We start from the raw sequence: 16,596 nt of genomic DNA, 5'->3' as shown, positions 1-16,596 counted from the left end.
TCTACCGCTTTTGTGCTGCAACAGCAGAATTGAGTAGTTCCCACCTTATAGCCTGCGAAGCCTAAAATATTCATTACCCAGCCTTTTACGAAAAAGGTTTGCCAAGCCCTGGCCTTTTATGAAAAAGGTTTGCCAAGCCCTGGTCTAGAGAGCCAGAGAGGCCCCTAACAGGGGTCTAAAACTCTCCTGCTGCTTCCACTTCCTGATAGCCGAGCTGCTTGGATCTTTGTTTTCTACCTACCCACAACCTGCTGGGTAGATAGCCGGCAGGCTGAAGACTGAAATATCCTATGTGCTTCTAAAGACCAAGCAGTTTCAACATCCAGGTGTGCTAGCTATTACATTATAAACTGGGCCTTTCATTACCTACATCTTTGTCACTAATCCAAATTATCTGATCAGTCAATAAAATAGCTAAGTTCTCTACCTTGGACTATTAAAATTATATATAATTATGTATAAATGCGTAATTATTAAATTCCTCAATGAAAAGAGAAAAATTATTAAAACACTTATTTAATCACCGAGAACACACATTCACATTAGGAATTTATATTTTAGGATACTTATCTCATACAAAATTTAACACAAAATTATAGACTTTGATAATAAGCAATATGCACATTACTATTCTTTCTCCTTTACTAATTTTTCTATCCTCGGAATTAAAGATGTGACTGCAAGTCGTAGGGCAGGGCCAGAAACCAACAGATTTCTTTGTTTTGACTCAGTCAAAGCTGAAAATGTAGCATCACATAAATAAATAGTTGAAAAAGGCAATAAAAATTTCAGTGCCTTTTCATGGAGTTCTGGGTAACTTGCCTTTGCATTTATCCAAAACTGAGTTATAGACATTGATTTAAATACTGATTGTAATCCTAAATCTGACGATAACTGTGCTAGTTTTTCTTCTTCGAAGTCCGTGAGATTACTATTTTGGTGGTTCATAAAAGGATTAATTATCCACAAATTTCCTGAACACAAGTCTTCTTCTGGTGGGTAACAGTCATTGAGCATTTGAGAAAGTCCTTCCAGGTGCTCAAAAATAATGCTTGCAATACTGCTCATATTTAAGCCTGATGAGTTTGAGAATTCAGAAAATGAAGGGAACATGTCATAATCATTCTCTTGCATGCGCTTCAACCACATTTTTAACTTTTTCTTAAGCATATCGATTTTATTATACAAATTGAAGAGAGTAGTCATAGATCCTTGGAGACTTAAATTTAGTTCATTTATAAGTGAAAAAATATCTGATAAGTAGGCCAGCTTTGCAACCCATTCCTCATCAAAAAAATACTTGGCCAAATCCGAATGGTTTTGATTTAAAAATATTTCAATTTCATGTCGTAATTCAAATAATCTTGTTAAAATTCTCCCTCTTGATATCCAACGTACTTCAGCATGAAGTGGTAAATTCACGTGCTCAGACCCCATCTCTTCACACAAAATTGTTAACATTCGTGAATTCAACGCATTGCTCTTTATAAAACTTAAAATTTGTGCTGACTGCAAAAGAATTTCATGTAAGCACGGAGACAACTTTGCTGCTGCTAAATGTTCACGGTGAATAAAACAATGTGTAAATACCACTGTATTCATGGCAACTTCTTGAATTTTTGCCCTTAAACCAGAACACCTACCAGTCATGCTTGCAGCCCCATCTGTACAGAGACCAACACAATGCTTCCAGTTCAGAGATTTACTATCAATATATTTATTTATTAGTTCAAATATTTCAAAACCAGTCATCTGAGAAGGCATTTCAATGCAACATAATAATTCTTCTTTTATATCACTACAACCATAATCAATGAAACGAATATAGCACAAAAGAAGGGTGGTATTTGAGATTTCTGATGACTCATCTATCTGAAGGGCAAACCACTTTGACTCTCTGACTTTTTGAATCAGCTGATCTTCAATGTCTGCAGATAGTTCATCAATCCTGTGTCCAATTGTACTATTAGAAAGAGGAATGGTTTTCATTTTGTCTCCAGCACTGGAACCCAAAACTTCTGAACACATTTCTACTAAATATGGTTTAATTACTTCTTCAGCAATGGAAAATGGCTTTTTGCTGGCAGCAATTTGGAAAGCAATTAAATAAGAAGCTTTCACAAGTGACTTTTCAACTAGTAAACACTTTTTTAAAGCACTGTTTTGACATTCCATTTCAAGAGATTTTTCTTCAAAAAAATCTACTGGTTTGTTTTCTAATTCTGAATGCTTTGTCTTCAAATGATGAGAAAGATTTGCTGGCTTCATGTTTTCACTGGATAAAATTTCTCCACAGATGACACACTGTGGCCTTGGTGAACTTTCTTTTGATCCCGGACAGATAATAAAACCAACTTTTAAATATTCCACATCATAAGTCTGGAAAAAACCTATTCTTTTTTTCTTTGCAGGTGGAGAATCAAGTTCCGCATCACTTTTCTCGTTAGGCATAGATAAATCTGAATGAAATATTTGAATCACTGTTATTTTCAAGAACAAATAAGCAATGTTCTTTATGTTTTTACCCCACGTATTTAAAATTTATATTTTGTTACTATTTATATTTGTCAAAAGCATACACTAATTAAGGTTTAAACACAAACCATAATACTTCCATGATGCCATTAAAAACTGAATTTCTCGGGACTTCCCTAGTGCTCCAGTGGGTAAGACTCCACACTCCCAATGCAGGGGACCAGAGTTCGATCCCTGGTCAGGGAACTAGATCCCGCATGCATGCCGCAACTAAGAGTCCACATGAGGCAACTAAGAAGGCTGCAGGCAACAACTAAGAGTCCGCGTGTCGCAACTAAGAAGCCCACATGCCACAACTATGAGCCCACATGCCGCAACTAAAAGATCCCGCATACCGCAACAAAGACTAAGACCCGGTGCAGCCTAAATAAATAAATAAATATTTTAAAAAAACAAAAAAATAAAACACTGAATTTCTCTTTGCCCAAAGCTTGGTCACTGACTGTAGTAAAACTGTAGGCAGTGGTATGTGTCCTAGCAGTGCCATGTATTCAGTAGATTAGTGGAATTAGGGCTGATGTACACAGAATACACCAAGTTAAGAGTAAACTATTTTAGGGACTTCCCTGGTGGCTTAGTGGTTAAGAATCCGCCTGCCAATGCAGGGGACATGGGTTTAAGCCCTGGTCCGGGAGGATCCCACATGCTGCGGAGCAACTAAGCCCGTGAGCCACAACTACTGAGCCTGCACTCTAGAGCCCCCAAGCCACAACTACAAAGCCTGCGTGCCACAACTACTTAAGCCCGCGCGCCTAGAGCCCGTGCTCCGCAACAAGAGAAGCCACCGCAATAAGAAGCCCACGCACCACAATGAACAGTAGCCCACACTCACCGCAACTAGAGAAAGCCTGTGTGCAGCAACAAAGACCCAATGCAGCCAAAAATTAATTAATTAATTAACACCAAAAAAAGAATATACTATTTTACTTTTTAAAAGATGGGGAAAAAAAGTGAGAGGAGAAAAAAATTTGGCAAAAAGTTAACATTTGGTGAATCTAGATGAAGGGTATATTCATTATGTATATTCATCTAAGGGTGTTCATTGTGCTGTATTTTCAATATTTCTAAATTTTGAATTTTTCAAAATTAGAGTTGAGGGGAAGGGGGTTAATTATTAGTTTTAATACCCAGTGTCAGTGAAGGTGTAGAGAAATGGATGCTCTCAAACATTGCTGACTGGATCATAAATTCATATAACTTTGCAGGAGGGCAATTTTGCAATACATATCAAAATCTAAGCCTTAAAATTCTATGAGAGCTTTTGAATCAGTAATTCCATTACTTAGGATTTATCCTAAGGACATAATTAAACAAGTGGAGAAAGATCCATTTACACAGCTTAACTCAATACTGTTTATAATATTAAAAAACTAGAAGCAAGCTAATGTCAACCTTAGGAGGATGGATATACATTATATACATCCATACGTTATATACATTGGAATCTATGCATCCATTAAGAATCTCAACGTATATTTAAATTTATGTTGATGTGAAATGATGTTTTCGTGCAATGTCAAGTGAAAAAGTAGTTTACAACAGTATACAGAAAACATCCTAATACTTAATCTAGAAATTCAAAAATGTATAAGCACACACATACCCACCTATATAGCTGTCCAAAGATCCCTTACTACTTTCCACATGTGAATGTGTATTTAATAATTCATGTAAACAAAGAGTGTATCATTTTAACAGGAATATAAAACAATCAAATTTACTGAGGAAGGAAAACAGAATTCTCCTTGACTCCTACTAAAAGAAAGGCATCCTACATAAAACCTCATGGTCAGCTGTTGACAGACTAAGCTTTTACTTTCATGTTTTGGCTGCGCCGCACAGCATGTGGGATCTCAGTTCCCCAACCAGGGAACGAACCCGCAACCCCTGCACTAGAAGCGCAGAGTCTTAACCACTGAACCACCAGGGAAGTCCCCAGACTAAGCTTTTAAATATATTCTGTGAAGTAAAAGTATCATTAAAAACAAAAATCAAAAAATGTTTTGGGCAGAGTAGGCTATAAAAGTAACTGAAAACATAAGGGTAGTGGGATTAAAAGCAGTTAACATGGATTGGCGCAAGAGTGTACAATATTTTCAAGTATGAATTCAAATAATTTTCCTAATCACCAACACCTCAGACATATAGTTATACTCTTAGTCAGTCAATTCAGTGTTTAAAAAAAGAACCAAGGTTAAATCACTAATACTTTTAACTAAATTCGTATCTTGGTAATTATTATAATAGCCTGTCTGTACAATAGAAAAGCAGTGCACATGTACAGAAGATGCTTGTCCACTCTACACATAATGCTTTGCGTGCATCTGGATTCAATTTAGTAGTTATTAGTGTTAATGACAATACAAAAGGAATAAATTAGATGTTCAAAGTATGTGATCCAAGAATTGTTTTCACATTTAAGAAACTGTCAATGACTTTCTTTTCCTTTCTTAAAAAATCAAAAACAAGCACACAAAACAGAAAACAAACTTACTACGTGTGGAAAGCACAACAACACATACCTGTCTGACATTCCTTGTGTTGTGTATGTGGTTTGCAAGAGGTGGCCTTGGTCTGTGTGACGGGTTTGCACAATAATGCTTTGTTCTTTAAAAGCTTCAAAGACTGGGAAGACAGAAGTTTCATGGCATCTGTCTGTGTACTTCCCTAGTTAAAAAAATCCAGAAACCAGAGAGATTTTTTTTAGTACCTTCTCACTGACTACAATTGCTCTCAGTTGAAAGGTGACATATATCAAGAGAAATATAATTCTCTAAAAGAGTGGTACAAGAAAGTTGCTTTGGAAAATATATACTAATTCCTAATTCTTCAATCAGTATCAGTACCATTTATTGATTTAAAAAAATACTCTGCCGATAATAAGTACAATCAAAACAAAGAAAACAATCTGCTGATTATGACAATAGGCTATTCAGAAAACTTAGATCCAACTTCAGACCATATGCGAAAAAATATTCCATATCAATTAAAGACCTCAACATGAAAAAAATAAAACTTTAAAATCAATGGAGAATTTTCAAATAACCAGAACTCAGAGGAAGTATTCTTAAATAAAACACAAAAGAGTTCAAAATAAAGTAGAAAAGGTTGATACAACTGACTACTTTGAAATTTTAACTTTTTGCAAACAAAGGTCTTTAAGGTTGAAGGATAAACAACAAAGTGGGAGAATGTATTTAAAACATGTTCTTTCATTCAGTAAACATTTACTGAACGTTTACTACAAGCCAGGCACTGTCCTTAGACCTGGGCATACAGCAGAAAACAAGACAAAGTCCTGCGCTTATGGGCCTTACCTTCTAGAGGGAGACACAGAATATAAACAAGTAAAACAAATACATAATGTATAATTCCAGGTCGTGATAACTGCTATGAAAGAAATAAAGCAGGATAGGGAATGGAGAGTGACAGCGTGGAGGAGAGGTAATTCTGGAGTAAACATTTGAGCAAAGACCTTATGAATATTCAAAAGAGCATGCCACGCAATGCCTGAGGTCAGAGGATTCCAGGCAGAGGCACTGAGGTGCAAAAGACCTGAAGTGGGAAAGAGCGTGACATGCTTTAGGAACATCAACAAGAACAAGACTGAAATAAAGTTAAGCCAGGGCTAAAATGATACGTTTGGAAAGGTCGGCAGAAGGCAACTTGTATAGGACCTGGAAGGTCTTAGTAAAAAAAATAAAAACAGAAGATTAGGATTGTACTTTAAGTGTGATGGGAAACCACCAAACGGTACACAGTAGCCTCCCTCATCTGCAGTTTTGCTTTCTTTCATTTCAGTTACCCATGGTCAAGTGCAGTCTGAAAATATTAAATGGAAAACTCCAGAAATAAACAATTCATAAGTTTTAAATTGTACACCATTCTGAGTAGCACTATGGAATCTCTTGCTGTCCCATTCTGTCCTGCCCAGGAAGTAAACCATCCCTTTGTCCAGCGTATCCTGCCCATTAGTCATTTAGTAGCCATCTTGGTTGTCAGCTTGATTGCCGTGGTATCACAGTGCTTCTAGTCAAGTAACCCTTATTTTATTTCATAATGGCCCCAAAGAGCAAGAGCAGTGATGCTGGCAATTCAGATATGCCGAAGAAAAGCCCTTAAGTATGTCCTTCAAGTGCAAAGGGAAAAGCTTAATACTTATCACAACGCCTACGTTTTTCACCTCACTTCATCACCTCATATCACTACGACAAAGGTGAATACAGTACAACAAGGTATTTTGAGACAGAGATCACATTCATATAACTTTTTTTATAGTATACTATTATAATTGTTCTATTTTGTTATTGTTGTTAATCTCTTACTGTGCCTAATTTATAAATTAAACTTTATCATAGATATGTATGTATAGGAAAAACATAGTATATATAGGGTTGGGTACTGCCCATGGTTTCAGGCATCCACTGGGGTCTTGGAACGTATCCCCCATGGATAAGGGAGGACTACTGTTATTTAAATTTACTTTTTAAATAGATGATAGATACAGTAATTCTGAATGATGTAACAATTCAAAAGGTATAAAAGTGTATACACGAAAAGTAAGTTTTCCACACCTGTCTGCCATCTATCCAGACTCAGTCTTGAACACAGTGTTCCCAGTTTCGTATACATCCTTCTAGAGATGGGCTATGTAATTAAATACATTGCTTCTGACTACACATGGTAGCACATTATTAGCAAGGCTCAGCACCTTGCTTTGCCACTTAGCGAACTACCTTGGAGGTATTTTCATAAAACTTTATACAAAGCTGCCTAGTAACAGCTTTATACACTGAATGTACTATATGTAATTTGAAGAGTCCCTGCTGCTAAACATTTAAATGTTACAAATCTTTTGCTATTATAAACAATGCTACAGTAAATATCCTTACACACAAATTGATTCTACATGTGCTAGTATATCTATAGACCAAGGTCTTTCTTTTTTCCTGCAAAAGCTTTATTGTTTCCATTGGGTCCATGGCTTGGGAGAGGGCTCCAGCGTGGTTAAAAAGCTGCCTAGTGGCTGCAGGGAGAGGCTCAGGCAGAAGCCCTGACACAGGTGGATAACAGAGGGGCCCTTCAAAGGCAGCTGGGCTGGAGGCTCCTAGCCCTTCTTGAGTTGAGGGTGACCCCTCAAAGATATACTCGCCCAGCCCAGCCTAACACCAGCCGGTCTTTTCAGGTGGTGGCCCATCTTCTTGATGAGTTTCACTTCCTCATCTATGAAGTGATTCTTCAGGACGTCACAGAGATGGGGGTCTGCACAGGCAGAACCAGGGTATGAAGATCCAAAAGGGCCTGGTTCAGGCTCTTCTCCACAACCATGGTGGCTTCCATGGCATCCAGGGTTTTACCCCACTCATCTTGGGACAGTTTACCCTGGAAGAGGATACAGCCACTGCACTGGTTTTGCATCTTCAGGAGACTTGGAAGAAGTGGCCCACACTCTCCAGAGCCACATGACCATGGTGGAAATGGACGCTCAGAGAGTGGTATGTGTAGGAGGCCCGCAGAGGCAGGCTGACCAGGCGATTGACAGAGGCCTCCACCTTGGTGGAATAATTCTGACCAGTCTGGGAGTTCTCGGTTGACTGGCAGTAAGGATGATGTTGGCTGGTCTCAGAGACAGCGGATGGCTGAGAGGATGGTTCTGAAGGTTGGGACTGGAAAAAAGGCTGGAGGGTGGTCAGAGGCTGGAGGAAGGGGCGTCCCGGGGTCTATTCCAGCCAGACACTACTGAAGCAAGAGACATGCCCGCAGGACCACCAGGCACACTGACTGGAATAAGGTGTTTATAAGTGCTGCTTGGTGGGTCAAAGTATATGAAAATCTGTATATTACAATGTATGGGACCTAGTTCCCAATACCCTAAACATTATCAAACTTTTTTGCTATTTCTCAGTAAGTGAGAAATTATATAACAGTATTCAGGTTATATATTTTTCATGTTTAAGCATTATTTATATTTTCTCTTCTGTGAACTGTCTGTTCATATCCTTTTCCCTGTCTTCCTTTATCTTTTAATTCTACGCTTGTTTTTTGAATGGGTAATATAACGTGACAAAATTCAAAGATTCAAATAGTAAACAATGAAAAAAGTAATTCTCCCTCTTAAAATTCTCCCCCCGTCTTTCAGTTCTCCTCAGAGGTAATCACTACTATCTATTTATTGGCTGCCTCCCAGAGATATTCTATACAAATGTAGAGGCATGTGTTTTGTGTTTTTTCACTTATTATATATAAGACTGCTCTATGTCTGTAGAGAAAGAGCTGTCACGTTTTTAACTGCATGATATTCCACTGCATGGGATACAGTATATTTAACTACAGTCCCAACAGAGCCACTGTGTATGCATACAGGGAATTCCACTTGCCAGGCCATGTGACTAAGTGTGGGATTGGAGAGGGTGCATTTCAGACTCTCTAAGTAGGGCTATTTTTTTCTAATTTGCACAATACCTCAGAATGAACTCACAATGGCCTTGACCACTGATGAAACAGTTAGGATGTTTACAGGCTTTTCCTCCTACAAACAGTACTGCAATTGTTATCCTTGTACATCATTCATAAATGTGCAAAATATACCTGAAAGATAAATTCTTAAAATTGGAGTTCCTGGGTAAAACGGTATTTACGTTTTAAATTTTAATAGGTTTTACTAAATTGCCCTCTGTAGCAGTTTTACCAACTGCTATTGGCAATATGTAAAAATGCCTTAACAGTGTAATTCATCATTTTTACCTTTGCCATCTGATGAAACTGTAGTTCTAAATGGCATTTCTCTAATCTTGAAGTTGAATTATGTTTGCATATGTTTAAGAACTATTATTTCCTGGTCTGTAAACTGATGGATCATACTTTTGCCCATGTTCCTAATGGGTGTTGGGTCTTCTTACTGACGCACAGAAACTCTCTACATATGGAAAAAAATAGCCTTTTATGGCATAAATTGCAACCTTGTTTTTTTCATGTGTCTTTGGCTTTGAAATGTAGTTGAATTTTCCTTACAAATCTTTTATGGCTTTTGGGTTCTGTGACATATTTAGAAAGACTTTCCCCACTTCTGCACTAAAATTCTTTCCTATACTTTTTCCTAGTACTTTCATTATTTTTTAAAACTTAAAACTTTTCTCCATCTAGACATCATTTTGGTTTAACTTAGTAGAAATCCAACTGTATTTTCTTCCATATGTCTACTCAGTTGTCACAACACTATTTACTGAATAATCTAGATCTCTCCTACTGATCTGAACTGCCACCTTTATTGTTTCTAAATTCGTATATATATATATATTTTTTTTTTTTTAGGTCTATTTCTAGACTTCTTTTCTATTGAGCTGTCTATCCATGGCTTCTTGTTGTTTCAACTATGTAGCCTTATAAAATTTGTTGTATAACTGATTCACTTTGCTGTACACCTGAAACTAACACAACCTTACAAATCAACTATACGCCAATAAAAATTTAAAAAAATTTTTTCTTAATTTGTAGTTATCCTATAATTTTGGGAACTAGCTCTTCCCCTTCTCTATTCTTCTTTCAGAATTTCATTGAAGGTTTTTAAAGCACTGGAGTGACAATCTGATTTGTGTTTTAAGACGATCATTCTGGCAACAGTGTGGAGAAAAAAACTGCAAAGGGCAAAAATGGAAGGAGGAAGACAAGTAGGAGGTCACTGCAGTAATGCAGAAGAAAGATGATGGTGGCTCAGACTAAGAAGACAGCAACAGGAGTGATAAGAAGGAACACTGGAGAGGAAGTGTGGGGGATAGAAAACAGTTCTGCTTTATTTGAGATGGCTATTCACAATCTAAGAGTAAATGTCAAGCAAGCAGTGGGATGGATACGTGAATCTAGAGCTCAGAGGTCAAGGCAAGAGAAATAAATCCGGTAATCAGCCACCATCTAGGTGGTTTAAAACCACAGGACTATAATGAGTCCCCTACAAAGAAATGTAGATTGACAAAAGGAACAAATGATTGACCTAGAAGTTGAAGAAGGTATTTCAAGGAATGAAGGAGAGATCAACTGTATCAAATGTTACTGAAAGGATGAGTAGAATAGGAACTGAAAATTGACCACTGGATTTGGCAAAATAAACACTGATGGAGATCTTGACAAGAACACTTTCAGTGGAGTGGTGCAGACAAAAGCCTGACTAGAGTGAGCTAAGGGAAGATAACAGATAAGGAAATAGTGGCAGCAAGTAGAGGCCACACTTAGAGGAGTTTTTCCAAAATGGAGAGCAGAGAAATGGGACAGTAGCTGAAAGGTCATGGTGTTAAAGAAGGATTTTTTTCAGGTAGGAAATATTACTGCATGTTTTTGTGTTGGTAAAAATGATAAGTAGAAAGGAAGGCAAATCCAGAATATATAAAGAAACCCAGGACTTCCCTGGTGCAGTGGTTAAGAATCTGCCTGCCAATGCAGGGGACACGGGTTCAAGCCCTGGTCCGGGAAGATCCCACGTGCCGCGGAGCAACTAAGCCCGTGTGTCACAACTACTGAGCCCACAAGCCACAACTACTGAGCCCGTGTGCCACAACTACTGAAGCTCACGTGCCTAGAGCCTGTGCTTTGCAATAAGAGAAGCCACCGCAATGAGAAGCCCACACACCACAACAAAGAGTAGCCCCTGCTCGCCGCAACTAGAGAAAGCCTGCGTGCAGCAATGAAAACCCAATGCAGCAAAAACTAAATAAATAAAAATAAATTTATATTATTAAAAAAAAAAAAGAAATCCATAAGAAAAAGACAAACACAAATAAGGGGAAAAATTAAAAACAGGAAATTCAAAGAAAATTAAAATGTTCAAAAACAGAAATATAAGCAAACACACTAGTAATCAGTGACATGTAAAATAAAACAAGATATTACTAAACAGATTGGCAAAAAACAAGTTTAAATCTGACAACATAAAATAACAATAAGGCTCTGGGAAATGAGTACAAAAATAAACTGCTGGTGGGAATAAAAACTGGAACAGCCACTCTATAGGGCAATTTGAAAACTAAAAATGCAAATGCACTTTGTCCCCAAAATTCCATAATTCCATGTCTACACTAGACAAACACCTGCACACGTGCACAAGGAGACATAGAATGTCCACTGTAGCAGAGATTTTTGATAGTGAAGCAACCTAATGTTTATCAATAGGCAATAGATAAATAAAAGATGGTACCTATGTACAATATTATACAGCAGCAATAGGAATATACCAAATCTATTAAATATCACATGGATTTTTAAAAAATAACATTAATTATTTTCCATGGATGTGTATATATGAATGTGAAAGATTAAAAATGGTCTGGGGCTTCCCTGATGGCACAGTGGTTGAGAATCTGCCTGCTAATGCAGGGGACACGGGTTCGAGCCCTGGTCTGGGAAGATCCCACATGCCACGGAGCAGCTAGGCCCGTGAGCCACAACTACTGAGCCTGCGCGTCTGGAGCCTATGCTCCGCAACAAGAGAGGCCGCGATAGTGAGAGGCCCGCGCACCGCGATGAAGAGTGGCCCCCGCTTGCCACAACTAGAGAAAAGCCCTCGCACAGAAACGAAGACCCAACACAGCCAAAAATAAAAACAAAATAAATAAATTTAAAAAAAAAGATGGTCTGAAAGGAAACACACCAAACTCAGAACAGTAGCTGCATCTAGGGTTGTGAAAAAGGACTGAAGGTAGTGATTCATTTTTTAAAAAGGAGAAAAAAGGGAGGGTAGAAGAAAAAAAAAAAACTGTGAGCTAATAAGCCAAATCTATCAATGGTTAATTCTGGATGGAGGGAATACAGTAGAACAGGGAGTTGGCAAAATATGGTTCATGGGCCCATCACCTGTGTTTGTAAATAAAGTTTTACTGTTCCAGTGTTTTACTCACTCATGTATTGTCTACAGCTACTTCTGCACTACAGTGGCAGAGGTGAGGTGTTGTAACAGAGACTGTATGCCCTGCAAAGTCTAAATATTTACTCTCTAGGCCTTCATAGAAAAAGTCTGCTGACATTTGCAGTATATTCTCTTCTTTGCACTTCCCTGTATCTCACCTTTCCCCCAAATTTAAGACCACTTAAATAACCTGAAGGAGATTCAGACCAAAGTCCCAGAGAAACAAAGAAAAGATTCTAAAACTGTCAGGTTTTTTTTTTTAAATCATAAAAATACTACATTATTTATTATTATACTTTTTATAGACTAAACTGAAAATATTAATCAGAACTATTCTGTAACATAGTTTAAATGCTTGGTGAATTACAGAAATACTCCATATAGGGAAAACATATATAGGGCAGTCACATTTAATATGAGGGATATGTTCCTGAAAATCCTGAATAGTTCAAAACCAACATAATTCAAGACTAATTGTCCCATACGTATAAAGTAGAGGAGGGATGCATTATCAGAGTCATAAGCCTATAACCAATATAGAATATTTTTATAATACATATTAATAATACTTACTAATATAAGGTACATTAACAATGATTCATTATACAATTAGGCAGTTAATAACAAAATTATTAATTCTACAACACAGTGATCTATTAATAATGTAATTTTAAGATATAATTTAATGTACAATACATAGCATACATATAGATACAAAATTAACTTAATGGTAGTTCATTAACTAATGTGGTATACTGCCTGAAAATAATGAAGTAGAGTTATCACCATCTTCCAACAACACTAATAATGGGAGAGTTAAGAGATATGGAACTAAGTAGGATAAACTATCTCTCCACATTATGGTGAAGGCTGGTCTGATTCCCTGGAAGACTTTTGCTAAAGAATGAATCTAATGAATCTAACGTGGTTTGGTTTTTTTTCTCATGTTTTCTTTTTTCACTGAGGATTTCTTGATATGCAGACACACTGTCCGTCTTTCTCCTTGCCACCATGGAACCGCAATCCACATTTGGATCATCTTCAAATATAGCAACTGGTTGCTGAAATATGGTCAGACGTCTATGCCAGTCACTTCACTGCTAGTTGATGTGTTAAAGGCCCAGGCTAATTGCTGGAGCCCTCTTCCTGCTACCTTTGTTTTTCTAATTCTAGCAAGTCTTCCTTTATTAATCCCTGGGGAACAACCCAAGCAAAATTTCAACATTCCTTTCAACAACCTTGCACAAATTTACCTTCTTTACCATTTTCATAGCTTTTTTTTTTTAATTAATTCATTTATTTTTGGCCGTGATGGGTCCTCGTTGCTGCACGCGGGCTTTCTCTAGTTGTGGCGAGCGGGGGCTACTTTGTTGCGGTGCGCAGGCTTCTCATTGCAGTGGCTACTCTTGTTGCAGAGCATGGGCTCTAGGCGCGAGGGCTTCAGTAGTTGTGGCTCACGGGCTTAGTTGCTCCGCGGCATGTGGGATCTTCCCAGACCAGGGATTGAACAAATGTCCCCTGCACTGGCAGGCGGATTCTTAACCACTGCGCCACCAGGGAAGTCCCTAGTTTCTTTATTAGCAGATGTTATGGTGTCTTCCAAGTTAAAGCCTCTTTAAATTCTGGTAAAGCTGAAATGTTTTGATAGCTTCAGTGTTAGCAGATATAGCTGGCCTGCTCATTTTTATATTCTTAAAACCTTGGTGGGCTTTAAAATTGGAAAGCCAGCCATGACTTGCAGTAAACCTTTTTGTCTCAGTGTCGCCTCCTTTCAAATCATCAAAAATAATTCATGCCTTAGCACAGATGATAGCTTGGCCTTAGGGACGCATTATGGCAGCACTGATCTTGCAGCTGTGTTGCCAGGATTTCTTCCATTTATTCCATTATCCCTGCCTGGTTACAAGATAATTTTGTGAACTAAAGAATGTACCTGCTTTAATACTGCTTTGGGGTTTTTTGAGCATTATCTCTAATACTCTGCAGGGTGCACTCTCCTAAATTAACAGCATGAGATATCATAGCAATGGTCTGGCCTTCTTCACAAAGTTTTATCACATCTAACTTCTGCTCCAAATTTAGAATTTGTGGCACACTTTTTAGTATAGGATCACTACTTAATGAACCTGAATGACACTGTTATATGATATCAATATTTTAAAAAAGATTTTAATTGTATCAAGAGCAAATGTTAAGAGAGCAACACAACAGTCACTGAAAACATTAACTCAAGATCTGACACATTAGGTTCGTGTGATATTGATAAAGGATGATAGGAATTTTGTTTTCCTGTTAAAGTGATGCTGACATAGGACAACAATGAGATAGTCTGCAATTCTTTCAGCCTGCCAGATTTGAAATTATGTATTTCTTTAAATTTTTTTTTTAATCTTGGGAAGTTTCACAATAAAGTGGGAATTTAAATATATTTTTATTTTGCACTATTTTCAGCCTCACATAATTCAAAGATGCAGAAACCAACAATATACTGAACTTTTTCAAGAGACCTTCTAGTCTAAAAGAAAAATACTTGAATGTAGTAAAAGAGAAAAATAAGCAACCAGATGGAATTAAGTATTTAAAGAAACTAAGGAACCAGAACACAAACAATAAAATCAGGAATGCATTCTTATTAATGATCTAACTTTAAGATTCAAAAACAAAAATCAGTGCATAATATATTACTCTACTTTTTAAAAAGACTAAGCAGCAAATAGACATGAACTCAGACATACATTAGAAGGCTATATCCAAAATGAAACTAAACCCAAGGGGCATTAATCAGGAAAATAATTAATAAAACTTACATCTTCAATGATCTTTGCTGCCTCTTTAGTATTAACTGCACCTGTTATAAATTAAAACATACATTATCCCTAGAATATACAGAAGTAAACACTGAAACCAAGAGGTTACTTTCCTCTTGCTAAGGTTGTCTAGAGCCTAGTCCAGAATTTCTCAAAAAATGGTACAAGGAAACTTGGCATCAATACTACCTGGGGTGCTTGGTAAAGGTAGGGATTCCTGGGCCTAATCCCATCCTACTGTATTAGAATCTCCGAAGGTAAAGGCAGCGATATTAAAATCAATTGGGAGATTGGGACTGACATATATACTCTAATATGTATAAAATGGGTAACTAATAAGAACCTGCTGTATAAAAAAATAAATAAAATAAAATTCAAAACTTCAATCAATCAATCAATAAATAAAATCAATTGGGTTCTTAAAAAAATAAACTATACATACCACTTCCTTCCCTATACATGCCACTCTGCTTGCTACCCACTTCCCTCAGAGACAGAGGGGCTTGTTTCCTCATATAAACATATATGTGAACATTACCAATAAGAGCTATTTACCCTAGACAACGCTCACCTCTACAGTCTACCCAAATGCCTTTACATCAAGTCATACCTTTTAAAACAACATTCCCTGTGAGCTGGGCAGGAGATATTTTTGCCAATGACACCACATTGGTTATAACTGGTATTGTATTTGTCCTTGCAGAAGGGAGCTCCACTGAAGCAGTTTGCGCCTTAGAAATATTTACTGATTAAAATAGACAAAAAGGTAAGACCTAGTATAAACAAAAGGATCACACACACACATTAAAAAAACCCTGTTAACAGCTAAGTTTCAAGGTACAATGCAAATATCTAACTCTGTATAATGTTGGGCTGGGTGATTCTGTTCAGATTAGTGTTCATTAGGACTTAAAGAGTACCTGATTCTCTAAAATTATAAACTTCAAATGATACTTAATAGGTGAAAATACAGGTATCAGCTTCAGGATTAACCGGACTTTTCCATTAGTGAATATTAAAATTCCTACACCTAAGCTTGATTCAAATAAAAATTTAACATGCTAATTTTTATAAGCAAGTTGGTGACGTAGCTGTCCATCCACATAAAAACAGTGACTTTGTTAACCCACATTATAGAACGAAAATTCTACCACCATCCTGACTGGTCTTAGGGAATGAATGATAACACAAAAGATCAGCACAAGGCATATGTGATTAAGGTGATGATTAATAAGATTGCAAAGGTAGACAAAGGCCAGACTTCAAAGTCAAAGCACACGAATTCTGTCAATTCAGCAGCATGCCAGGCTTTGATGAGAGAACATAACATCAGATGTTTTTAGTCTAACTCAGAGAAGTGCT

General features: G+C 37.2%; 1 protein-coding gene across 10 annotated transcripts in view; it reads right to left on the bottom strand.

Annotated features, from left to right (window-relative positions):
- Positions 1–499: 499 nt before the first annotated feature.
- Positions 500–16,596, bottom strand: part of ZMYM6 (zinc finger MYM-type containing 6) — a 49,683-nt gene continuing 33,586 nt past the window's right edge. For 8 of the 10 annotated variants that reach the window (XR_014251468.1, XR_014251469.1, XR_014251470.1 and 5 more), the window contains 4 exons: positions 15,845–15,979; positions 15,235–15,275; positions 5,058–5,202; positions 500–2,459 (listed from right to left, as the gene is read on the bottom strand). Coding sequence is in view for 2 of the 10 variants with exons in the window: in XM_082415942.1 (XP_082272068.1) it covers positions 2,391–2,459; positions 15,235–15,275; positions 15,845–15,979 (245 nt within the window). In the remaining 8 variants the exon portion in view is untranslated. Of the gene's footprint in view, positions 2,460–5,057; positions 5,203–8,118; positions 14,324–15,234; positions 15,276–15,844; positions 15,980–16,596 lie in introns of those variants that run through there. The other 2 variants (XM_082415942.1, XM_082415943.1) reach the window with 2 other exon arrangements.

Source organism: Balaenoptera physalus (genome assembly GCF_965194825.1).
Source record: "Balaenoptera physalus genome assembly, chromosome: 1".
Taxonomy (NCBI): domain Eukaryota; kingdom Metazoa; phylum Chordata; class Mammalia; order Artiodactyla; family Balaenopteridae; genus Balaenoptera; species Balaenoptera physalus.
This window is presented reverse-complemented; position numbering and strand designations above follow the sequence as displayed.